The 25,761-nt window shown below is 42.2% G+C and overlaps 2 protein-coding genes across 2 annotated transcripts in view; one reads left to right on the top strand and one right to left on the bottom strand.

Annotated features, from left to right (window-relative positions):
- Window positions 1-3,296, bottom strand: part of LOC140480989 (inosine-uridine preferring nucleoside hydrolase-like) — a 28,367-nt gene extending 25,071 nt beyond the window's left edge. Inside the window, exon 1 of the mRNA XM_072576599.1 lies at window positions 3,114-3,296. Within this exon, the coding sequence (XP_072432700.1) occupies window positions 3,114-3,296 (183 nt within the window). The remainder of the gene's footprint in view (window positions 1-3,113) is intronic.
- Window positions 3,297-13,106: 9,810 nt separating this feature from the next.
- On the top strand, window positions 13,107-24,605 carry LOC140480990 (nucleoside hydrolase-like). Its single transcript, XM_072576600.1, has 5 exons — window positions 13,107-13,289; window positions 13,918-14,097; window positions 15,078-15,189; window positions 20,082-20,218; window positions 24,258-24,605. Exons 1-5 carry the CDS (start codon window positions 13,107-13,109, stop codon window positions 24,603-24,605), a joined length of 960 nt encoding a protein of 319 aa, XP_072432701.1.
- The last annotated feature ends 1,156 nt before the right edge of the window (window positions 24,606-25,761 follow it).

Below are 25,761 nucleotides of genomic sequence, written 5' to 3' on the forward strand. Positions count from 1 at the left end.
TGAATGATCTGTAATTCCCAGGGTTATGACTATTCCCTTTCTTGAACAAGGGAGTAACATTTACCAGCCTTCAATCACCTGGTTCTCCTCCAGTTGACAGTGAGGTTGCAAAGATCAAGGCCAAAGGCGCAGCAATCTCTTCCCTCACTTCCTGTAGTAACCTAGGTTATATCCTGTCTAGCCCAGGGGATTTATATATACTTAGTTTTTCAAACTTTTCAGCACATCCTCCTTCCTAACATCAACCTGCTCTAGCATATCAGTCCATTTCACACTGTGCTCACAAATGTCAAAGTCCTTCTCAGTAGCAAATACTGAAGCAAAGTATTCATTAAGCACTTCTCTTATTTCCTCTGATTTCAGGCGCAAGTTCCATACACTATCCTGATCAGCCATACCCTCACTCTGGTCTTCCTCTTATCCCTCACATAAGTGTGGAACACCTTAGGGTTTTCCTTAATTCTACCCACTAAAGCTTTTTCATGCCACTTCTAGCACTCCTAAGTCCATTTTGCAATTCCTTCCTGGCTACCTTGTAACCTTCAAAAGCCCTGTCTGATCCTTGCCTCCTCAACCTTAAGTAAGCATCCTTCTTCCTCTTGACTAGATGTTCCACATGCGTTGTCACCCAAGGTTCTCTCAACGTGCCATCTCTTCCTGCCTCAGCGGGACAAGCCTGGCCAACACTATCAGCAAGTGCTTCCTAAACAACCTCTACACTTCTGTCGTGCATTTCCCTGAGAACATCTTTTCCAAATTTAGGCACTCCAGTTCCTGCCTAAAAGCATTGTAATCCCCCCTCCCCCAATTAAATACTTTCCATTACCAGCTGCTCTTATCCCTATCCATGAGTATAGTAAAGTTGAGAGAGTTGTGATCATTATCGCCGAAATGCTCTCCCACTGAGAGATCTGACACCTGGCATGGTTTGTTGCCAAGCACCAAATCCAATATGGCTTCCCCTCTATTCGGCCTTTCTACATATGCATCAGGAACCCTTCCTGAACACGCCTGGCAAAAACTGCTTCATCCAAACTATTTGAACTAAGTAGGTACCAATAAATATTAGGGAAATTAAAGTCACCCATGACAACTATTATGTTACTTCTGTAACTTTCCAAAATCTGCCTTGCAATCTGCTCCTGCGTGTCTCTGTTGCTACTGGGGGACCTGTAGAAAACTCTCAGTAGAGTGACTCCTTTCCTGCTTCTGACTTCTACACACACTGACTCTGTCGACAAACCCTCCTCAAGGATTTCCCTTTCTGCAGCTATGATACTATCGTGGGTATTTTGAAACCATTTTATTTTGTATGCATTTACAAAATAGGACAAAGACAAATATAGCACAGGAACAGGCCCTTTGGCTGTCCAAATTTGTGCCGACTCATGCTGCCTTTCCATACTAAAACTGTCTTCACTAACAGGATCCATGTCTTTCTATTCCCTTCCTATTCATGAATTCATCCAGGTGCTTCTTGAATGCTGCTGTTGTGCCTGCTTCCACCACCTCCTCTGGCAGGGCATTCCAGACACTCAATACTCTTTGTGTGAAAAACTTGCCTCACACATCTCTTTTAAACTTCCCCTTCCACACCTTGAACTGTGTCCCTAATAATTGATCCCTCCAACCTGGAAAAAAGCCTCATATCTTCCACCCTATCCATGCCATTCACAATCTTATAAACTTCTGTCAGGTCACACCTCAACATTCAGCATTCCAGTGAAAACAAACCCAGTCTATTCAACATTTCTTCAGAGCTAAAAACCACCATACCTTATCAAAGGTCTTTTGGAAGTCTGGATAGATAACATCAACTGGGTGTCCCTGATCTAACCTACTTGTTACCTCTTCAAAGAATTCTAACAGGTTTGTCAGGCACGACCTCCCCTTACTAAATCAATGCTGACTTGTTCTAATCCAACCCTGCACTTTCAAGAATTTAGAAATTTAATTGTTAGTGATGGATTCTAGAATTTTACCAACGACCAAAATTAGGCTAATCGGCCTATAATTTTCCATCTTTTGTCTTGATCCTTTCTTGAACAAGGGGGTTACAAAAGCAAATTTCCAATCATCTGGAACTTTCCCTGACTCCAGTGACTTTTGGAAGATCACAACCAATGCCTCCACTATTTCCTCAGCCACCTCCCTCAGATTTCTGGGGTGTAGCCCATCAGGGCCAGGAGATTTATCAATTTTTAGACCTTTTAGCCTTTCTCTTTTGTGATGGCTACCATACTCAACTCTTCCCCCAACTCTCCTTAATTGTTGGGATATTACTTGGTCCAGCAAGTCTACACTGGCCCTCCAAAGAGTAACCCATCAGACCATTCTCCTACCCTGTTATCCTATATTTTCCCCTAACCTACACATCCCTGAATGCCATAGGCAATTTAGCATGACCAATTCACCTGTGAATGTTATAAAGACTAATTTGGAATTCTAAATGATTGAATAGTCACCATATGGTTTTTGCTAAAGTCACTGTTAATGTAACAAAAACTGCAATAATGTATTTACACCTAAAAGGTTAATTACTTCATAACACTATTATGCCTACTGTTGCACTGTTTTACAAACAAATATCATTGCAGAGAAAAGAGACAGGCCATCAAAGTTTTATGTTTTGAATTCATCAGCACTGAAGTAAGAAAGTGAAATTTCTCTGCCAATCAATTAAGATCATCAGACTTATCAGTTTGGCTTATAATGTGGGTTACTTAGACTTGTTAATAGTTACATATATTCGTATGCTGGGATCTGAGTGCTGAAAACAGAAAGAACACGTCCAGGCATTGCACTTTTTTAGAATTAAAAGCATGAGGGATCTTAGTTAACTGGCATTCTCTATGGCAACATCTCAACTATGCAGAATCAACTTGCCTAATAGTCAATACTATTTTCTCATGCAGTATTAATAATTTCTTGCATTGAAATTTGGCATTTTTGTATCTGACCTGATGGGTACAAAATGAAATGCTTTGGCAGCATGCCTGTTTTTTCAGCAATGTTCAAATTTAGTACAACTAAGTTGCAATTATCATTTTTATAGATGTACATTTTTTCTGCATGTGGCATAAAAATATGAAAACATTGATTTGATCATGTACCTCTGTCTTCTGGCAAACTTTTAGCACTCTAAGCACATTTTTGCATACATTTTCAATGTTCGTGTTTCCATGAGTACATGTTATACCCAGGATATGCACATTAGGAGCTGCAAAAGCCATCATCATTGCTTGGGCATCATCCACCCCACAGTCAACATCTAAGAGCAATAGCTTCTTTACCATCTTAAAACCTGTGGTCCAAAAAAAAGGAGTAAGATTGAATTTAAAGCAATATCTATACCTATAGGTCTCTAATATTCTGTTATAATACTTTGGTAACCTTACTGACTGTGTGTGTGTGATGTTGTGAGAAGAATAGATGGTGTAATGAATGATCATTAATTCTTCATAAACCACAAAAATCCTGACTGGCATATGAATGTAAGGCTGATGTTGTAGTTTTACATTACTTGTTCCCACTTGTACCAGATTAACTGAAAACAACAAGGCTTTATGGCCACTGAATCAGTAAGGCTCAAGCTCTTCATCCCATTGTTTTGCAGTCTTGTATTTACAGTCTTTTAATCCCCACTGTTAGTTATTATTTCAATGACATGTTCAAATTTCTTCTTTTTACATTCAAGAAATATCATTTGTGAAGCAAGTAAGCAAAGATTTCAGCATCAAATATCTCATTACTAACTTATTTGATGACGTTGGTGAATATGTCACTTCTCCCTTTTCTCTTAACCGATACCTGAATTTGTGTAATTCCAATAACAATGGCCTTGATGGTAACAAATTGTACACATTTGTCTTGGGCAAAAGTTCAAATGAGCAGTAGATAGTTGATTGCCATTTAATGCTTTGCCCAATTTTCTGTTCAAAAATAACAACAACATGTGTTTCTGGAATTGGGAGCCATGGGGAAGATTCTGAAGAACCCTGGAACCATTCAAAATCAAGCCTTCTATTTCCATATTTAAGGTGGTTAGCATTTATTTTAGGTATTTCAAGGAAAGCCCCCTGAATTTAACAAATATATGGATTCAACTCAAGCGGTCCCACTGATATAGTTTGAGTCCCTTTAACAAACAGCGAATTTCACAACTAATCTTGGAGGAACCGGTTTGGGTGAAGTTCACAACACAGAATCAGATAAGTTAATTGTTGTTTTAAGTCTGTCCAAGAAAAAGGCTGTATTAGTGAGTACAGTGGTTCTTTCTTGATTATATGTTTTTGGAGAAAAGTCTCTTGATTAAACATAAAATATAAGCCAAAGCCATTAATTTAACCTGGTGCAGTGTTTTGTAGAGGAATAAGACGGTGTTATTTTCCGGGTCTGTAGATTGTGAAGGAGCAAAAATGGCCTTTGTAGTAATATGTACTTCTTGTCAGATGTGGGAGTTTAAAGAGAGTTTAGGGGTTACTGCAGATTATATCTGCCATAAATGCTGCTGTATGTGAATCTGATCAGATCAAGTAGATCGATTGGAGAGACAGATAGAAGCGATGAGGAATTTGCAACAGCAACAGTATGTGATGGATGGCAGTTATAGGAAGGGGGGAAAGTCTCAGATACAGTCACATAGATGGGTTAACTCCAGGAAAGGTAAGAGAGGTAGGCACCTAGGGCAGATGTCTTTTGTAGATATACCGATTTCAAACTGGTATGCTGTTTTGGAAAATGTAGGGAGGGATGGATTCTCAGGGGAATGTAGCACGAACAGCCAAGTTTCTGATATTGAGACTGGCTCTAATACAACGAGGGGTACGTCAGCTTCCAAGAGATCAATTGTGTTAGGGGATTCTGTAGTCCGAGGTACAGACAGATGTTTCTGTGGCCAGCAGAGAAAAAGCAGAATGGTGTGTTGTTTCCCTGGTGATAGGGTCAAGGATGTCTCAGAGAGGATGCAGAATGTTCTCACATGGGAGAGGAGCCAGCAGGAGGTCATTGCCCACATTGGAACCAATCATATAGGAAGGGAAAAGGTTGAGATTTTGAAGGGAGATTACAGAGAGTTAGGCAGAAATTTAAAAAGGAGGTCCTCAAGAGTAGTAATATCTGGATTACTCCTAGTGCCACAAGCTAGAGAGGGCAGGAATAGGAGGACAGAGCAGATGAATGCATGGCTGAGGAGCTGGTGTATGGGAGAAGGATTCACATTTTTGGATCATTGGAATCTCTTTTGGGTAGAAGTGACCTGTACAAGAAGGACGGATTGCACCTAAATTGGAAGGGGGCTAACATACTGGCAGGGAAATTTGCTAGAACTGCTTGGGAGGATTTAAATTAGTAAGGTGGAGGAGGTGAGACCCACCGAGATAGTGAGGAACGAGATCAATTTAAGACTGGTACAGTTGAGAACAGAAGTGAGTCAAACAGTCAGGGCAGGCAGGGAAAGGTAGGACTAATAAATTAAACTGCACTTATTTCAATGCAAGGGGTCTAACAGGGGAAGGCAGATGAACTCAGGGCATGGTTAGGAACATGAGACTGGGATATCATAGCAATTGCAGAAACATGGCTCAGGGATGGGCAGGACTGGCAGCTTAATGTTCCAGGATACAAATGCTACAGGAAGGATAGAAAGGGAGGCAAGAGAGGAGGGGGAGTGGCATTTTTGATAAGGGATAGCATTACAGCTGGGCTGAGGGAGGATATTCCTGGAAATACATCCAGGGAAGTTATTTGAATGGAACTGAGAAATAAGAAAGGGATGATCACCTTATTGTGATTGTATTATAGACCCCCTAATAGTCAGAGGGAAATTGAGAAACAAACTTGTAAGGAGATGTCAGCTATCTGTAAGAATAATAGGGTAGTTATGGTAGGGGATTTTAACTTTCCAAACATCGACTGGGACTGCCATAGCATTAAAGGTTTGGTGGAGAGGAATTTCTTAAGTGCATACAAGACAATTTTCTGATTCAGCATGTGGATGTACCTGCTAGAGAAGGTGCACAACTTGACCTACTCTTGGGAAATAAGACAGGGCAGGTGACTGAGGAGTCAGTGGGGGAGCACTTTGGGGCCAGCGACCATAACTCTATTCATTTTAAAATAGTGATGACAAAGGATAGATCAGATCTAAAATTTGAAGTTCTAAATTGGAGAAAGGCCAATTTTGACGGTATTAGGCAAGAACTTTCGAAAGCTGATTGGAGGCAGATGTTTGCAGTTAAAGGGACAGCTGGAAAATGGGAAGCCTTCAGAAATGAGATAACAAGAATCCAGAGAAAGTATATTCCTGTCAGGGTGAAAGGGAAGGCTGATAGGTATAGGGGATGCTGGATGACTAAAGAAATGGAAGGTTTGGGAAAGAAAAAGAAGGAAGCATATGTAACGTATAGACAGGATAGATCGAGTGAATCCTTAGAAGAGTATAAAAGAAGTAGGAGCATACTTAAGAGGGAAATCAGGAGGGCAAATAGGGGACATGAGATAGCTTTGGCAAATAGAATTAAGGAGAATCAAAAGGGTTTTTACAAATATATTAAGGACAAAAGGGTAACGAGGGAGAGAATAGGGCCCATCAAAGATCAGCAAGGCGGCCTTTGTGTGAAGCCACAGAAAATGGGGGAGATACTAAATAAATATTTTGCATCAGTATTTACTGTGGAAAAGGATATGGAAGATATAGACTGTCGGGAAATATATGGTGACATCTTGCAAAATGCGCATATTACAGAGGAGGAAGTGCTGGATGTGTTGATACGGCTAAAGCTGGATAAATCCCCAGGACCTGATCAGGTGTACCCGAGAACTCTGTGGGAAGCTAGAGAAGTGATTGCTGGGCCTCTTGCTGAGATATTTGTATCATCGATAGTCACAGGTGAGGTGCCGGAAGACTGGAGGTTGGCAAATGTGGTGCCACTGTTTAAGAAGGACGGTAAAGACAAGCCAGGGAACTATAAACCGGTGAGCCTGACCTCAGTGGTGGGCAAGTTGTTGGAAGGAATCCTGATGGACAGGATTTTACATGTATTTGGAAAGGCAAGGACTGATTAGGGATAGTCAACATGGCTTTGTGCGTGGGAAATCATGTCTCACAAACTTGATTGAGTTTTTTGAAGATGTAACAAAGAAGATTGATGAGGGCAGAGCAGTAGATATTATCTATATGGACTTCAGTAAGGCATTCGACAAGGTTCCCCATGGGAGACTGATTAGCAAGGTTAGATCTCATGGAATACAGGGATTTGAGCCATTTGGATACAGAACTGGCTCAAAGATGGAAGATAGAGGGTGGTGGTGGAGGGTTGTTTTTCAGACAGGAGGCCTGTGACCAGTGGAGTGCCACAAGGATCGGTGCTAGGTCCTCTACTTTTTTGTCATTTACATAAATGATTTGGATGTGAGCATAAGAGGTACAGTTAGTAAGTTTGCAGATGACACCAAAATTGGAGGTGTAGTGGACAGTGAAGAAGGTTACCTCAGATTACAACGGGATCTTGACCAGATGGGCTAATGGGCTGAGAAGTGGCAGATGGAGTTTAATTCGGATAAATGCGAGGTGCTGCATTTTGGGAAAGCAAATCTTAGCAGGACTTATACACTTAATGGTAAGGTCCGAGGGAGTGTTGCTGAACAAAGAGACCTTGGAGTGCAGGTTCATAGCTCCTTGAAAGTGGAGTCGCAGGTAGATAGGATAGTGAAGAAGGTGTTTGGTATGCTTTCCTTTATTGGTCAAAGCATTGAGTACAGGAGTTGGGATGTCATGTTGCAGCTGTACAGGACATTGGTTAGGCCCACTGTTGGAATATTGCATGCAATTCTGGTCTCCTTCCTATCGGAAAGATGTTGTGAAACTTGAAAGGGTTCAGAAAAGATTTACAAGAATGTTGCCAGGGTTGGAGGATTTGAGCTACAGGGAGAGGCTGAACAGGCTGGGGCTGTTTTCCCTGGAGTGTCGGAGGCTGAGGGGTGACCTTACAGAGGCTTACAAAATTGTGAGGGGCATAGATAGGATAAATAGACAAAGTCTTTTCCCTGGGGTCGGGGAGTCCAGAACTAGAGGGCATAGGTTTAGGGTGAGAGGGGAAAGATATAAAAGAGACCTAAGGGGCAACATTTTCACACAGAGGGTGGTTCGTGTATGGAATGAGTTGCCAGAGGATGTGGTGGAGGCTGGTACATTTGCAACATTTAAGAGGTATTTGGATGGGTATATGAATAGGAAGGACTGGATTAGTGGCGCTGGAAGATCACAGCAGTTCAGGCAGCATCCAACGAGCAGCGAAATCGACGTTTCGGGCAAAAGCCCTTCATTTACCTCTATGAATAGGAAGGGTTTGGAGGGATATGGGCCGGGTGCTGGCAGGTGGGATTTGATTGGGTTGGGATATCTGGTTGGCATGGATGAGTTGGACCAAAGGGTCTGTTTCCATGCTGTACATTTCCATGACTCTATGACTCCATAACTTCCAAAAAAAAGGGTAATGGGTAAGGTACTAATTTCATTTTGAATTCTCAATTAAAAATGAAAAGTCCTTGGCAATTATTGCCAAACCAGAACTGTACTGTATTTTTTTAATGCTGGGTGGGATGAACAGGGTGAGTTACCTCAGCCAGAGATCAAACCTAGTGCTGTTGATGTTAACTAGATGCACATACCAGCTGGGAGAATCAGCCTAAAAGAACTGTTTGCTTCCTTGTAATATTTGCTGCACCTGGAACTGGATATTAATATCCGATCAAGGACACTGGTAAGTCCAGGTAGGAGTCCCAGAAGGAAACCATTCAGAGGGTTCTATGTAGCCCCTGCAATTATCTTTGTCTGGATAATGATCTAATGTCATGTTGAAAGTTTTGCCCGCACATAAAGAAAATCCTTGATACTGACACGAGGTACAGACACCGTTAACATCACTTGCAAATTCATGACAGCTTTAACCTGACAACTTTTGGCCGAGACAGAAGCAAATGTCATAAGTAAAAAAAAAACCCACTGTGCCTCAGCCGTGTGCTAGTGAAATGCCATCCTTAGTAGCGAGTGACCAGGACCATTGGTGACTGCAGAGGAGCTGGAGATCTGAACTAAAAGGGGCAGAAATGAAGCTGTGGAAATGCTCAGCGGGCCAGGCGAGCATCTCGAGAGAGATAGAGAGAGATAGAGAGAGAGAAAAGATCCAGGTTGGCGACCTTACATCAGAAACACAAACCGCGTCCAGACGAGTGAGTGAAACATGGAAAGGTGGAGGTTTTTGGTCTTGAGGGACATCTGTGTGTGTGTGTGTGGCGCGCGCTCACGCGCACAGCCGTTAACGGCCGTTGGCAGCTCACCGCCAAAACACCTCAGCGCCAACCGTCCCCCAGCCCAGCGTCCCCCGCTGCCTCTGATTTTACTGCCTCCTTCCACCCTCCTTGGATGGTTGCTTGTTTACCCTCTGTTGTCGCAATGCCAACGGTTTTGAGCCACAAATCCAAAGCCAAATTTAATTACGAAACGCCCAACAAGTACTTAAATTTGTTTGGCAGAGGATGGAAGGGTGGGTGAGCCGGCTGCAGTCATGGGAGGTTTGTATTTATATGGTCCTTTAGTCTCTATAGAGATCAAAAGCACAACTTTCAACGTTGCTCGCTCATTGATCTTGAGCAAATATTTGCAGCAATTTCCCTCACAACGGCAGGTGTGCCTATGTCTTCAACCCCAAACAAACAGGTGAACTTGGTCTAGATTTTCCTCACCTGGGTTTGTGTTGTGTCACAAGTCACCTGAGTTTTTTTTTTGACTCTGCATTTCTTCCCATAATCGGATATTCCTGCAGATGTCAGGACTTCACCAAGAACTCACACTCCAAATTAATTGCAAGTGAGATTAGATTGGATTCCCTACAGTGTGGAAACAGGCCCTTCCGCCCAACCAGTCTACACCGACCCTCTGAAAAGTAACCCATCCAGACCCATTTCCATCTGACTAATGCACCTAACACTATGGGCTATTCAGCATAGCCGATTCACCTGACCTGCACTGCTTTGGACTGTGGGAGGCAACCAGAGGAAACCCACACAGACACGGGGAGAATGTGCAAACTCCACACAGACAGTCGCCTGAGGCTGGAATCAAACCTGGAACCCTGGTGCTGTGAAGCAGTAGTGCTAACCACTGAGCCACCATGCCTAGGCACTGTGTGACAATGACAGAAAGGGACACATATTTTTGATTTCATTTGCAGACAATGACAAAAGTTGCTTGAAAACGTGTGTGGAGGATGAGGGAGCAGATGTTGTAGAGGGTGATGGTAGAAGGCTGTTTATGTGACTGGACAAAAAGCGAAAGAACTGTGGATGCTGGAAATTAGAAACAAAATCAGAAATTGCTGGAGTACGCAGCAGGTTTAGCAGCGTCTGTGGAGAGAAAGCAGAGCTAACATTTCAGGTTCAGTGACCCTTTTTCAGAACTGATTTGAGCTAGGAAAAGGTTGATAAATATGCTCAAGAAGGAAAGGGGGAGAGAGTAAACAATAGGTGGAGATGGAGCTGAGAGAGAGAGAGAAAAACAATTGGGCAGACAAAGAAATGGTTAAAGGCCAGTCTGGGAGAATGAATAGCTCATGATAGGGACCATTAGTAGCTGGCAATGGGTTGCTAATGGTGGCAGCCCATGTGATGACAAAACCTAGTATGTGGGGGTTTGTGTAAGGATATGGGAGAAGGGGTTCAGCTCCAAAAATTATTTGAATTCCATATTGAGTCATGAAAACAAGTGGGAAAATAGCTTGTGCTGAGCTTCACTGGATCATTGCAGCAAACCTAAGACAGAGATGTTGTTCAGAGAACAGTGGTGTGTTGAAATGGCAGGCAACCAGAAGCTCAGGGTCATTATTGCTGAAAGAACATAGGTGTTCTGCAAAGTGATCGCACAGTCTGTGATCCATCTCCTCAATGTAGAAGAGACCACATTGTGAACAGTGAATACAGTAGACTAGATTGAATGAAGTGCAGGTAAACCCCTGCTTCACCTGGAAGGTATGACTGAGGCTTTTGATAGTAAGGAGGGAATGGTCAACATCTCTGTCTTGGGCTTACTGTTAATAATTATGGATCTACGTAGCTTTGGCAATACAGACTCAATGGGTTCTTCTGCACTGAATCATTAACATATCTTCTTATAAGATAGTTTTAACTTGCAACTCTATTGTGTCGTTTTTCTTGAAGACAGTTGGCTCTGCAGCAGCTTATAATGCATTAGTTTGGCAATCCAGTCTCATCATTGGTGCATGAGATGTTGATTATCTGACTGGTGTTGACTTCTGAGAAACTTTCAGGAAGTTACTGCTAATTCAATTTGCAAGATTATACCAGCCTTCTTTGTTGAGCTGTTTAATGTATTTTTAAAATAATCATAGATATGCATTAAATTTGGCTTTTTCTCCATTCAACATATAAAATACTTTTAAAAGCAAAATTACTGGATAAATCCATCCAATATATAATACATAGAAAACAGGGCTCACATGTACTTTGTAAGAAAAGCTTTTGCAAATATTTGCGCAAGATCAACAATTGAGCAGCACTAAAACAATCAGATCTCTAAGGAGACACAAAAACAACAGAACACTTTTATTGATATCTGGTGCTGGGATTCAGAAACTTTACAACCTTCTCTGTGAAGTAAGTAGTATATGGTGTTGGTGTCTCATTCTTAAATGGCTCATAATTTTGATGTAACTACCTTGCTTTGAAAGTGCAATATGATGTAAAACACAATTGACAGCCAAAAACAATTGAATTGTAGTGATGAATAAGGCAATCTGATGCTGAACACTTCATCACCCAGAGAGAGTAAAATCAGATTCTAATTTGGCTCTAATTCCATCTGAGACAGGTTGGGTTGTGCCGGAGGAGCAGGTGGAAGGAACGGGAAAGGGAGTTTTGTAGAAGTACTAAGCAAAATAATTTATCTATGGGACAGCATGTGCTTGATCTGAGCATTTGCTTGTCCCAAAGCTAAATTCAGAGTTTCTTCCCAGGGTTGCCAGAACAGTTCATTTAAATTAGATGTTTAATGTTTGGTTAATTCCATCAAAAAAATAGTTTGTGCAAGATAGATGACTGCCATTTCCACAATTCCAGGTGCGCAAGCAAGCAGCTTTAGTCACTTCTAGTTTAGAAGAGAAAATTTGTCAGAACTTTAAACAGGCTGCAAATTAACATTTGCTGGTTCTCAAATTCCACTCTAAGCAAATATATATGCCAACTGTTACGTTTAGGGTGATTGTTGCTCTGGGAACTACATGTTTAGAAAAAGATGGAAATTGGACATTTTCAAACCTGACTGAACTGGTTTATATTAAGATTTCATGTCCACTTTCTTTATGAATGCTAAGTTTTGCAATAAATGTTGATTTTACAAAGAGGAGAAATGCAAACATCACCAAATCTCCGTACATAAATGGTGCCTAAGAGTGGGCGGTTTCAAAACTGGGAGTAGAGATTTACAAAATACTGGACTTGAGTAACTGCAAGAGACAATATAGTCTGCCTCAGTGTTGTTCATCTAACTGGGAGCAATAGAGTTGAGTCACATAAAACTATAGCATCAACTTTGCCTACATATCATGGCTCGGATTTGAAGTCTGGAAATAAACAATGCTTGCTATTCATTAAGCTTACAACTGTCGACAGACAAAGGTGGCATGTTAGCTCAATAGTTAGCACTGCTATCTCACAGCACCAGGGACCAGGTTCAATTCCACACTCAGGAAACTGTGTGTGTGAAGTTTGTACATTCCCCCCATGTCTGTATGGGTTTCCTCCAGGTACTCTGGTTTCTTCCCACAGTCCAAAGATGTGCAGGTTAGATAGAGTGACCATGCTAAATTGCCCATAGTGTCCAGGAATGTGCACACTAGGTTGATTAGCCATGGTTGATGCAGGGTTACAAGGATGAGATGCTCAGTGGAGGATCAGTGTGGACTTGATGGGTCTAATGGCCTACTTCCACACTTTGTGGATTCTATGATTTGCCAACATTCAGTGCTGCCAAAGTATGAAGATCAGAACAACAATTGCATTAAACTCAATCCTTTTTTTTAGCAGAATTTAAAATGGCAAAAAAGCTAATGCTGTTAGACCTTGACTGTGGGGTGGATGATGCCCAAGCAATGATGATGGCACTTGCAGCTTCAAATGTGCAGATCCTGGGTATAACATGCACTCACGGAAACACAAGAATTGAAAATGTGTGCAAAAATGTACTTCGAGTGCTGAAGGTTTGCCAGAGAACAGAGGTATGTGATGATGATTATGGATAAAGATACAATATTTTTAAGAAAGATTATTAGTACTTCTAAGGGAAATAGATACACCGTATTGGTGAACCTAACAGCCATGATGTCTCTATGTAGCTCAACATGAATCTCACACACGGGGGAATTTATCCACTTTTTTTATCTCTAAATATTTACAAGCCTTCTAGTTTATTTCAAATGTTTGACAACTTCATGAATTTCCCTTTAAAAAAGAATCGCAGGTTCAGTCTGTACTGCAATTCAGTATTGTACAATGTTTGTCCACTGGGTGCATATTTTTGTGTGATCTGCTGCTTAAAAATAATTATTCAATACAAAGGAAAGATAATTGTTCTGCATGTTACGTGTAACAATCTAAATTAAATCAAAGAAATAAGGCATCAAAACAGCTGGCCTTAAGAAGGCTGGATGTATGGATATCAAGGGAAGGAGACGGATAGGTCAGAATTTGATGTTGAACCAGGTTCCAATGGTCAAAATTCTGATGCATAAGGCAATTGTTTCTTTTGCTCTCCTGTTCCTATCCTGATCTTACCAAATTATGAAAAACTAGTGAACTGCATTCTTCCCATAAGAGTCAGTAAATTTGTTTGTTTTATAATTACAGATTCCTGTGTTCCGAGGTGCAGGAACCTCTCTCCTTGGATATCAATTAAATGCAGATCATTATCATGGAAAGGATGGTCTGGGTGATGTTCCAGATTCTAGTGCTCCAGGGTTGGAACTCATACAAGCTGAACATGCAGTGAATGCCATGATAAGAATAGCCACTGAACATGCTGGTGAGGTGAGGTGGATGTGCATCAGGAAATAAAGTTCTAATGGATAAACAGACAACAAGATTAGCTCAGTTAGCGCTGAAACCTGTCCCGTTGTTCAAGTAGATCATGGCTATTAGGCATATTAATGTCATCTAATGTCTTGATTCTGTAACCCTTTAAACACTTAACTAATTAAAAAATTACTAACTCGGTTATGAAGTTTTCAATTTAACTACTTTCAACAGCCTTGTAGGGAAAAAGCCTATAGACTTCTATTACAATTTATGTGAATATGTGCTTTCAGAAAACACCAATGATGACTTAGATTTAATTTTAATATCTTACACTATACTCCTTCTCAAGAAGAACTAGTTTCTTTCTGTACCATATCACTTCATTCAGATGGAAACTTTAAAATGCATTTTCATTCTGCAATAACAACAATATCCCACAGCCAGCTAGGTAGAGTAGATAGCCAACAACACTACTCACATCTAGCTGTCTAGAGTTTGGCTGCCATTATGGTCAATATTTTCCAAAAGCAGAAATTGCTAGAAAAATTTAACATCTGTGGAGAGAAAGTCAGGCTAATATTTCAGTTCAGGTGATCCTTCTGCAGGCTTTGAAGAACATTAACTCTGCTTGCCATCCACCAATGCTACCAGACGTGCTGAGTGTTTCCACAAATTTATGATTTTGCTTCTGATTTCCAGCATCCTTAGTTCTTTCATCTTTTTGTGGGCATGGCTGATGATGTCTGATTTTGCACAAAGTTGATTCTAATGAGGTGACAAGGATAGTCCAATAAGAATGTTTGAACATCAGGTTGGAATTCAAACTACTGATAAAACAAACCAGATTGTAAATCTAAATCTTAGAACAAGGATTACACAAAACTGAAAAGGGAATGAACTTACTGTTGTACCTGTTATGCTTCCCAGTTCTACAAGCCAACTATAACGATACTATCAGTCACTATGCTAAGAATTTGTTCTTTGCTCAACAGGTCTCTCTTGTGGCTGTTGGTCCCCTGACAAATGTTGCCCTGGCATCTAAAATGGATCCCACCTTTCCAGCAAAGTTGAGACATCTATACATCATGGGAGGAAACATGGAAAGTATGTAGTACAGCTTTTGAATCATTCTGTCCAGGTTATTTGGCTTCATACTCGGAGAAAGTGAGGACTGCAGATGCTGGGGATCAGAGTTGAGAGTGTGGTGCTAGAAAAGCACAGCTGGTCAGGCAGCATGTGAGGAACAGGAGAATTGATGTTTCTGGCATAAGCCCTCATCAGGCATGAGGATATGGTTTCGTACCTAAACTCTCATCTGATATTCAAATCCTTATACTTACAATAGAAATGTAGTGTGGACTGTTTTTCTCCCCTATATTCCCCAAGCTGACAGGAGTAAACATCAATCAAACATGATCACTTTCTTGTCTTTATGGATTAGCAACCCATAATCCATACAGTTATTAGAGAAACTCTGAAAATACTTGTTTCTTAGAGAAGAAATTTAACTCACTGTACACAACATATTCCATGAGTAGAATTTTAACTCCTAAAACTAGAGTGGGGAAGGATGGACTCAGAATATGGGAAAGTGGAAGTAGGTGTTGCCATGGAAATGGGTGCAAATGGAGGTTAAAGTCCTGAAAAGACTGGCATTTGGGGATGCAACATGATTCTGTCTACTTTTGACTTTTGCTGGAATGCGGTTAGCTAGGTGTAGGAACTACACAGATCCACTGACCATGTAATTTAAATATCTAAGTAGCCAGTCTTTTGCAGATTTTACCCAAGGTTCTGACTTTTAAAACCAGCACACAAGTTTCTCAAGCAGTGTACAATTTACCATGGTCAATGAGGTGAGAATACAATAACAAGCCATTGATAAGTGAAACTGGCTGGCTGAAAATCATTTAAATAGAGAAAGTTTACCAACCTATGTGAAAAGTTTGTATCCACAAGAACTCGCAGTGTGAAAAGAATACAGGAAGTGCTTGAGAAACCCAACAGTTTCCTGCCAACATCTGTAGACAGAGAAACCAAATTACTGTGTTGAGTCCAATATGACTCTTCTTTGATCTCCAGTTTTTGCAGTAGACCATAGGATAAAGGTGCAGTATTGTCGAGTCTGCTCCACCATTCAATGGCTGATATGGTTCTCAACCCCATTCTCCTGCCTTCTCCCTGTAACCTTTGATCCCCATATGAATCAAGAACCTATTTATCTCTGTTTTAAAAACACTCAGTGACTTGGCTTTCACAGGCAATGAGTTCTACAGATTCCCTGTGACTGAAGAAATTCCTCCTCATCTCAGTTCAAAAGGATCATCCCTTCGCTCTGAGTCTGTGCCCTTGGGTCCTAGTCTGTCCTACTGTTGGAAACATGTTCTCCATGTCTACTGTATCCAGGCCTGTCAGTATTCTATAATTTTCTATAAGATCTTTCATCATCCTTCTAAATTCCATCTCATACAAATCCAGAATCCTCACTCCCTATCCTGATAAGCCCTTCATCCCCAAGATCACTCTTGTAAACCTCCTCTGACCCAACTCCAAGGCCAACATGGGCCCCAAAGCTGCTCATGAAATTCCGAATGGGGACTGACCAGAGCCTTATACAGACCTCACCACCAGGGATATATTTCCCTCCCCACCCCTTTCCGCCTTCCGAACAGACTGTTCCCTCCGTGACTACCTGGTCAGGTCCCCGTCCCCCAACAACCCGCCCTCCTGTCCTGGCACCTTCCCCTGCCACCGCAGGAATTGCAAAACCTGCACCCACACCTCCTCCCTCACCTCCATCCAAGGCCCTAAAGGAGCCTTCCGCATCCATCAAAGTTTTACCTGCACATCCACCAATATCATTTATTGTATCCGTTACTCCCGATGCGGTCTCCTCTACATTGGGGAGATTGGACGCCTCCTAGCAGAGCGCTTTAGGGAACATCTCTGGGACACCCACACCAATCAACCACATTGCCCTGTGGCCCAACAGTTCAACTCCCCCTCCCACTCGGCTGAGGACATGGAGGTCCTGGGCCTCCTTCACCGCCACTCCGTCACCACCCGACACCTGGAGGAAGAACGCCTCATCTTCCGTCTCGGAACACTTCAACCCCAGAGCATCAATGTGGACTTCACTAGTTTCCTCATTTCCCCTCCCCCCACCTCACCTAGCTCCAAACTTCCAGCTCAGCACTGTCCCCATGACATGTCCTACCTGCCTATCTTCCTTTCCACCTATCTACTCCACCCTCCTCTCTGACCTATCACCTTTATCCCCACACCCATCCACCCATTGTACTCTTTGCTACCTTCCCCCACCCTCCTCCCTGACCTATCACCTTCATCTCCACCCCCATTCACCTATTGTACTCTATGCTACTTTCTCTCCCCCCCCCCCCCCCCACCCCACCCCCCCAACCCCCGCCCACCCTCCTCTTATTTATATCTCCACCCTTCAGGCACTCTGTCTGTATTCCTGATGAAGGACTTTTGCCCAAAACGTCGATTTTCCTGCTCCTTAGATGCTGTCTGAACTGCTGTGCTTTTCCAGCACCACTCTAATCCTGAATCTGGTTTCCAGCATCTGCAGTCATTGTTTTTACCTCGACCCTTATATAGCCTCAGAAATATGTCCCTACTCTTGTATTCTCGCCCTCTTGAAGTGAATGCTAATATTGCATTTCCCTTCCTAACAGCCAACTGAACCTTAAGAGAATCCTGAACAAGGACTACTAAGTTCCTTTGTGCTTCAGAATTCCGAAGCCTTTCCCCATTTTGAAAATAGCCTATTCTTCCTACCAAAGTCATACACACACCACATTGTGTTCTATTTGCCACATCTTTGCCCACTCTCCGACCCAGTCCAAGTTCTCCCTGCTTCCTCAGCATTACCTGTTCCTTCACCAATAGTATGTGTTATTTGCTATGAGAGCCTGATTTTGCAGCATGAAAGCAGCATTCAACTCAAACTTTGGCCTCTTAGGAGCAGCAGCAACAGGAGCTGCCTTGTCCACTTGCACAGGTCACTTCAGCAGAGAAAGAGTAGTCATAGTGTTCCAGTTGAAGCAAGTGACATTAGCAACATATATATGGGCAGAGGATCAGATCTCTCGACGTGCCTGAGAATTAGTGCTTTCTCAGGTTCAGGCTATTGCAGCAGCTCATTACTAACATCGATACTCTCATGAATCAATGCCTACTCCACAGTGGATCTGGTGAGTGTGCACCTTCCAGTAGGCATCAAAATATCCTTTGCCTGGAATCAACCTCCCAATCTCTGCCTCTCCCTAGAGTTCCATGTTGTTCTCATGCATATAGAGAAAGGCTGTTTATGTAAACTGTGTTGTACTAAGGGGGAGGGCATGGCAATGGATACAGATGCTGACTGTGAAGGATGGGTAGAGGATGTCAATAAGATGATGGTGAGCTTTTTTATTTGTTCACAGGACATGGGCATTTGTATCTAGAGCCTAACCTTAATTGCCCTTGAGAAGGGGTGGTCAGCTGCCTTCTTAAATGCCACAGTTCATGTGCTGTAGGTGCACTCGCAAGGAAGGGAGTTCCAGAATTTTGTGCCAGCTACAATGAAGGAGTCTTGAATGAGTTGCTGCAATGAACCTTATAGGTGGTCATGGACTACTTGCTGTGTTGGTAGGAAAGGGACTAAATGCTGACGGTAGTGAATGGAGTGCCAATCACACAGGTTGCTTTGTCCTGGATTGTAGCAAGCTTCTTGAATGTTGTTGGTGCTTCATCCATCAGGCATGCAGAGAGTATTCAGTCTCATTCCTGACTTGTATCTGTCATGATGGGATGTGAATCACATTTTTCCAGGGGCTTGGTAACATCATTATGCCTCCTGTTCCTGTTCAGATGAGGTTGTGAAGAGGTTCTTAGAGTGAGAGAAACAATGAGAGCAGTTGTGAAGTATAACGGTCAAAGAAGTGCAAATCAGGCTTATACCCAGGGATTGATAGTTGAGTGTGGGATACTACTTCTGCACTCATTGACCTCTAGAAAACTGTAAACAGATTTGAATGACCACACATATGATTCTTACTTCCTCACCTTCCTTCAGGGACCCAGGTCCTTTGGGACTCTCCAGTCATTCAGAGGTTGGCAAAGGTTGGAGAGAGTCTGGCCTCATTGAGATTAGAAAGTCAGGCTCTAAAGTGGTCAAGCATGAGGGTAAGTTTAAAAAGAAAGGGTTTTTTCATGTGGGGATGGCCTATTGCTGGCGAGGCCCACCAGGTAGAACAATGTACCCAGACAGGAGGAATTCCAAACCTAGCCTGAAGACAGGCCTCTGGCAGTCTGTCAACATGTTGTGCATACCCCTCCTTTCCCACCACTGATAGCACTCTAATAAACAAACTGGCTTCCCAAGTTGAGTCCCGTTGCCCTGAAGCTGCTTGTATAATCGTATGACCCCAATATTGCAAATGTACCCCAACAAGATATTTATGTCTTTCACGTGTACTTCAATCTCCAAAGGTAGAGTGAGAACATGGTTAGTGAAAAGGAGTTTGTTACAAATCAGTATGTGCTTTATTTGAGAACTGTCCAATCACCAAAGCTATATTTGTAAGCACACAAAATAAGGAACACATTCATCAGTAGAAAAATCTGTCCTTTTGCCTTGGGTAGAACCTCTTTATTGCAGCAGCAATCAATATGTTACATATCAATCCTAATCTATGTGGCTCAGGCCTGATGATCTGTAAATTTAACCCTTGAAAGTTAAGTTGAATTTAATTGTAATATTTGACCAATATTGCACTAAGGTGGCAACATTTTCAAAAAGGGTAAAAATGCATTTGATTCTAAAATCAACACATATTTCATTATAGTGGATAGTTGATCATTCCATGCAATATGAATGTTTTAATTTAAATGCAAAGCATTTATTTTTACCACTGTTAAAGCTGATAAGAGTAAGAGGCTTTTAAAGTTGTGATGGAATTAATTTCATTTCAAGATTTTATTATTTTCAGGCAGGGGCAATGTAACGATGTGTTCTGAGTTCAACTTTGCAGCAGATCCTGAAGCAGCTTATATCGTCCTAAATCATTTTGCATGCCCCATGTACATTGCAACTTGGGAATATTGTCTTCGTCAGGCGCTGCCTTGGGTAAGCTGTTGAAGTACACTGTGTCAGAAAATCGAGAACTGTGGATAGATATACACTTCTTTTGCATAGGTATGGGTTTGCCAGAAGTCTGAAGTACAAAGACACTTGGGAGTTCAAGTCCAGTTCTTTCAAGGTAAATTGCAAGTTGAGTCAGTAGTTAGGGAGGCAAATGCAATGATGGCCTTGAATATATTTTGAGAGGTCTTGAATATAAAAGCAGGGATGTACTTCTGAGGCTCTATAAGGATCTAGTCAGACCATATTTGGAGTATTGTGCACAGTTTTGGGCCCCATATCTCAGGAAAGATGTCCTGGCCCTGGAGTGTGTTCAGAGGACATTCACAAGAATGGTCCCAGAAAGGAAAAACTTAACATATGAGGAACGTTTGAGGTCTCTGGTTTTATACTTGATGGAGTTTAGAAGGATGAGGTGGGATTAACTGAAACATAAAGAATGGCCTGGACAGAGTGGATGGGGGAACATGTTTCCATTGGTAGGAGAAACTAGGACCCAAGGGCATAGCCTTAGAGTAAAACAAGACCTTTTAGAATGGAGATAAGGAGAAACTTCTTCAGCCAGAGAGTGGTGAATCTATGGAATTCATTGCCACAGAAGGCTGTGGAGGCCAGGTCATTGAGTATATTTAAGACTGAGTTAGATAGATTCTTGAATATCAAGGGGATCAAGATTACAGGAAGAAAGCAGGAGAATGGGGTTGAGAAACTTATCAGCCATGATTGAATGGCAGAGCAGACTCGATCAGAATCCTCCCACTTCCTCCGGACTAAAAGGGTAGCCATGAGCACCCGCATGGGCCCCAGCTATGCCTGTCTCTTTGTCAATTACGTTGAACAGTCCATCTTCCGCAGTTACACCGGCACTATTCTCCACCTTTTCCTCCGCTACATTGATGACTGTATCAGCGCCACCTCGAGCTCCCATGAGGAGGTTGAATAGTTCATTAACTTCACCAACACATTCCACCCCGACCTTAGGTTCACCTGGACCATCTTGAAACCTCCCCCCCTTTCTGGACCTCTCCATCTCCATCATTGGTGACCAACTCAACACTGGCATCTTCCACAAACCCAGTGACTCCCACAGCTACCTGGACTACACCTCCTCCCACCCTACCTCCGGTAAAAATGCTATCCCTTATTCCCAATTCCTCCACCTCCACCGCATCTGCTCCCAGGAGAACCAGTTCTACCACAGAACACACCAGATGGTCTCCTTCTTTAAAGACTGCAATTTTCCCTCCCACATGGTTGATGATACCCTGCAGCGCATCTCACCCACTTCCCACACCTCAAACGCTACTCCTCCAACTACAACAAGGACAGAACCCCCCCCCTCCGTCCCCCGGTGCTCACCTTACACCCCACCAACCTCTGTATACATTGCATTATCCTCTGCCACTTCCGCCACCGACAACAGGACCCTATAACCAGACATATATTTCCCTCCCCACCCCTATCCAATTTCCGTAAAGACTATTACCTCTAAGACTCCCTTGTCGGGCCCATCACCCCCACCAAACCACCTCTCCCTGCCACTGCAGGAATTGCAAAACCTGTGCCCACACTTCACCCCTCACCTCTGTCCAAGGCCCCAAAGGAGCCTTCCACATCCATCAGAGTTTTACCTGCACTTCCATATATGTCATTTACTGTATCCGTTGTTCCTGATGCGGTCTCCTCTACATTGGGGAGACAGGACTCCTACTTGCAGAATGCTTCAGAGAACATCTCCAGGACACCAGCACCAACCAACCCCACCGCCCTGTAGCTGACCACTTCAACTCCCCCTCCCAATCCGCCAAGGACATGCAGGTCCTGGGCCTCTTCCATCTCCACTCGCTAACCACCCCATGCCTGGAGGAAGAAAGTCTCATCTTCTGCCTCGGGACCCTCAACCCCACAGCATCAATGTGGATTTCACTAGTTTCCTTATTTCCCCTCCCCTCACCTTATCCCATTTCCAACTTTCCAACTCAGCATCGTGCTCATGACCAGTCTGACCTGTCCAGCTTCCTTCCCACCTATCCGCTCAACCCTCCTGTTTGACCTATCACCATTACCCCCACATCCATCTACTTATCGCAGTCTCAGCTACCTTCCCCACAGCCCAACACTCTCCCATTTATCTCATCAACCCTTCAGCTCATAGCCTCATTCCTGATGAAGGACATTTGCCTAAAATGTTGATTCTCCTGCTCCTTGGATGCTGTCTGATTTGCTGTGCTTTTCCAGCACCACACTCTCGATGCCATCTTCATGGGTATCAAACTTGGCTATCAGTCACTTTGTATTGTTGCCTATCCCAAAGTCTGTTTTGGAGGATGGTCACCCGAAGATCCGAGGCCGAATGTCCCTGACTGCTGAAGTGTTCCCCGACTGGTGATTGTTGTGCAGTGTCCATTATTTCATTGTCATAGTGTCTGGTTGGTCTCACGCATGTACCCTTGCCTGCAGCGTATGAGAAAGACAATGTTGGCCGAGTCACATAAGTGCCTGCACATACACGGTGGGTGGTATCGCACGGGTAATGGTGGTATCCATGCCGACACTCTGACACATCTTGCATGGTTGACATGACAGGGTTGTACGATGTAGTTGATGTTGCCCTGAAGGCTGGACAGTTTGCTGCGAACAATCATGCTCAAGGATGCCCTCATAAGAACATGAGATACTCAACTCATCAATTGCCAGTTCCAGTGTGCCACAGCGAGAAACTGTAATGACCTCCTCAGGAGACAGACATGGGTTGCAACCGATAGGGCACCCTTTGTTACCCAGTATTTCCTGGGAGGGGAAAAACTATGCCATGTTCTTCGCAACCTGCAACACATTATCAATGAGAGTGGATATCTTGTCAAGACCCTTACATTTAAACAATTGCCAAACTTTAAACAGACAATTGTTCGCAGCAAACTGCCCAGACCAAGTCCGTTTTGGAAAAGACAATATTGCTGCAAGACTGCCATGCTGGGCTGCAGGATCACCAGACTAGAAGTCACCTTTGAAGCAGGCTATCCACATCGGGTTGCTGGAATACAGAAGCCAGCCCAAGAGCCAATTTTATTGCCGATCCCAGGAAAGAAGACATTGTAAAAGCCACCAAATGATGTTGGGCTGGAACCACCTCAATGCCACCAGTCTCCGCCGATGTAGCAGCTGATACCGGGTTCCCATGTTTACCCCTTGCCAGCTGCCTCCTCATTGCTAACTCCAGAGTCGTCCTCCAGGCTCACCAACTGCCTTGCCACCGTTCTCCAGGTCCCACTCCTGACTCACCAGCCACCTCACCATCATTCTCCAGGTCAAACTCCTGACTCACCAGCGTCTCATCGCTGTTTTCCAAGTTTCATTCCAGGCCCATCAGCTGTCACCATGCTCCGGATCACGAGGAAGATGCCTTCATACCGCCTTTCACAAAAAAAGCCAAAAGAAGAAGAAAATCAAGAGAAATGAAACATGACAAAGGAGAAAATAAAAGAAGAAAAAAAATGAAAATTCCACAGCCACCATCTTAGATCATTCAACTATCATGTTCAACTATCATGTCTCCATGACTCTTTGGTAGAGAATCAAATTAATCCTGGATCCTTGTTCATTCTCCTTTACTTCCTAGTTTTTACTCTTCAAGTATTTGTCCCACTATTACGCTGGTAGTCACAATTTGTGGAATTATTTTACAAATGTAGAGGACTATAAATTTATGGCTTGTATTAACTATTTTGAATATAATGAGAGAAATTAATGCAATAATTACCAGTAGATTATTATAAACCTGTATTTTCCACATCATTAGACGTTTTGCTTTTTCACAGCTGGTCACTTATAAACCTAGTGCACAATTTATCTAGTAACTGAAGAAAGATGGCAACATATTAAGATGTTCACTATTATAACTGATGAAGCAATTGATGGAATAGCAATATTTTGAAAGTTTTTTTTCATTTTGATTAAATGGAATATATGGGAGATGACTTGGGAGTAATGCAAAATGAATGGTTGGCATTTTGTCCGTTTGCAGGAGTTTTTTAAGGAGTGGGTAAACCAAGGCACTGAGAAAGCTTGCTTCATGAAGAAGATAACTGCGCACACTGAAAAATTTTCCAAAGGCAAACAAGGTGATAGAGAGATGTATTTCGGACCTGGCTTTCTGTCCTGTGATTCTTTTGCAGTGGCAGCTGCTATTGATGAGAGTGTTGTTACGGAATACATACGATATGGAGTGAGCGTGGAGTTACAAGGTTCAGTAACCAGAGGGATGATGATTGTGGATACACTTAACATACTGAAAAAAGAAAATCAAGCTTTTATTATGACAAAATGTGATGTTGAAAAGGTTAAGCAGCTGATGATGTCTGCCCTGAAATAGTGGGTTCAATAGTGATAGCAAAAGGAAAGTTGAACACAGATATCAGTAGACTTTCTAGAAAGTATAAGCTACCTTCCTATTTTTTATTAATTTTCTAGCATGTTTCTTTTACTTATTCATTTCCCTGCCCCTTTCAATATTTCTGAAGGAACACAGCAAGGTTAAAGGCGAACTAGATACCTCTTACTTCTCTTCCAAGTTTTTTTAATTCAACATGTATGAATGCAGATGTTGAGTATTGCTCAGAGTGACAACATAAATAAACCTCATTAAGTGTGCACAATTTGTACACATATGCCCCACCAAGCATTGTGGATTCTGGATTCTGACAAGGATCAGAAAATTCCATTACATTTCTCTTCCTTCTCAAAGAGAATTATCATAATTTTACTGCAACTTAAACTGTTTCAGCCTAGGGAAGAAATGTGACATGCTACCTTTACTAACTGCCTCAGTGAGTAGAGGTAAAAGGTAGCATAACAGCAACCATATAATTTGTACTTATAAAGCACTTTTGATGCAGAAAAATGTCACAATCTTTCACAAAAACATAAGACAAAAGAAACTGACATTTAGTGAAAGAAGGATGAATTAAGAAAGGTGACTAAAAGCTTAGCCAAAGAGGTAAGTTTAAGGAGCACCTTATCTTCAAAATGCACTAAATTTCCAGGAATAATGTGTTGCATTTCAAATGAAAATTACACTTTAAGAAGGTGCAGATTATGATATTATATTTAAAAAAAACCAGACTCTTCATCTGATAAAGAGTCACTGGATTCAAAATGTGAACTCTGCTTTCTCCCTTAAATGCCACCAGATCTGATGAGTTTCATTAGCAATTTCTGTTTTTGTTTCAGTTCTCCAGCATCCACAGTTTATGTTTTATTTGAATGTGATATTATATTGCTGCACTTACTGTCAATTAATGGCATTGTGATGTAGTTCCAGCTATATTTGATGATATAACTATTCAAGAAGGCACAGAATTATAAATAACAATGGATCATTTAAATTAATGCCAGGTATGCATCAACTCTTACAATCCCTGCTTTTAGATAAAATTAAATAGCATTTGAAAATTGATTGATTAATGGGAACAGTTAACAAAATACTATGAAAGCAGGTTACGTTTAAAAGTTTTCTTTTGATAAATGAC

Source organism: Chiloscyllium punctatum, chromosome 9, assembly GCF_047496795.1.
Source record: "Chiloscyllium punctatum isolate Juve2018m chromosome 9, sChiPun1.3, whole genome shotgun sequence".
Taxonomy (NCBI): Eukaryota; Metazoa; Chordata; class Chondrichthyes; order Orectolobiformes; family Hemiscylliidae; genus Chiloscyllium; species Chiloscyllium punctatum.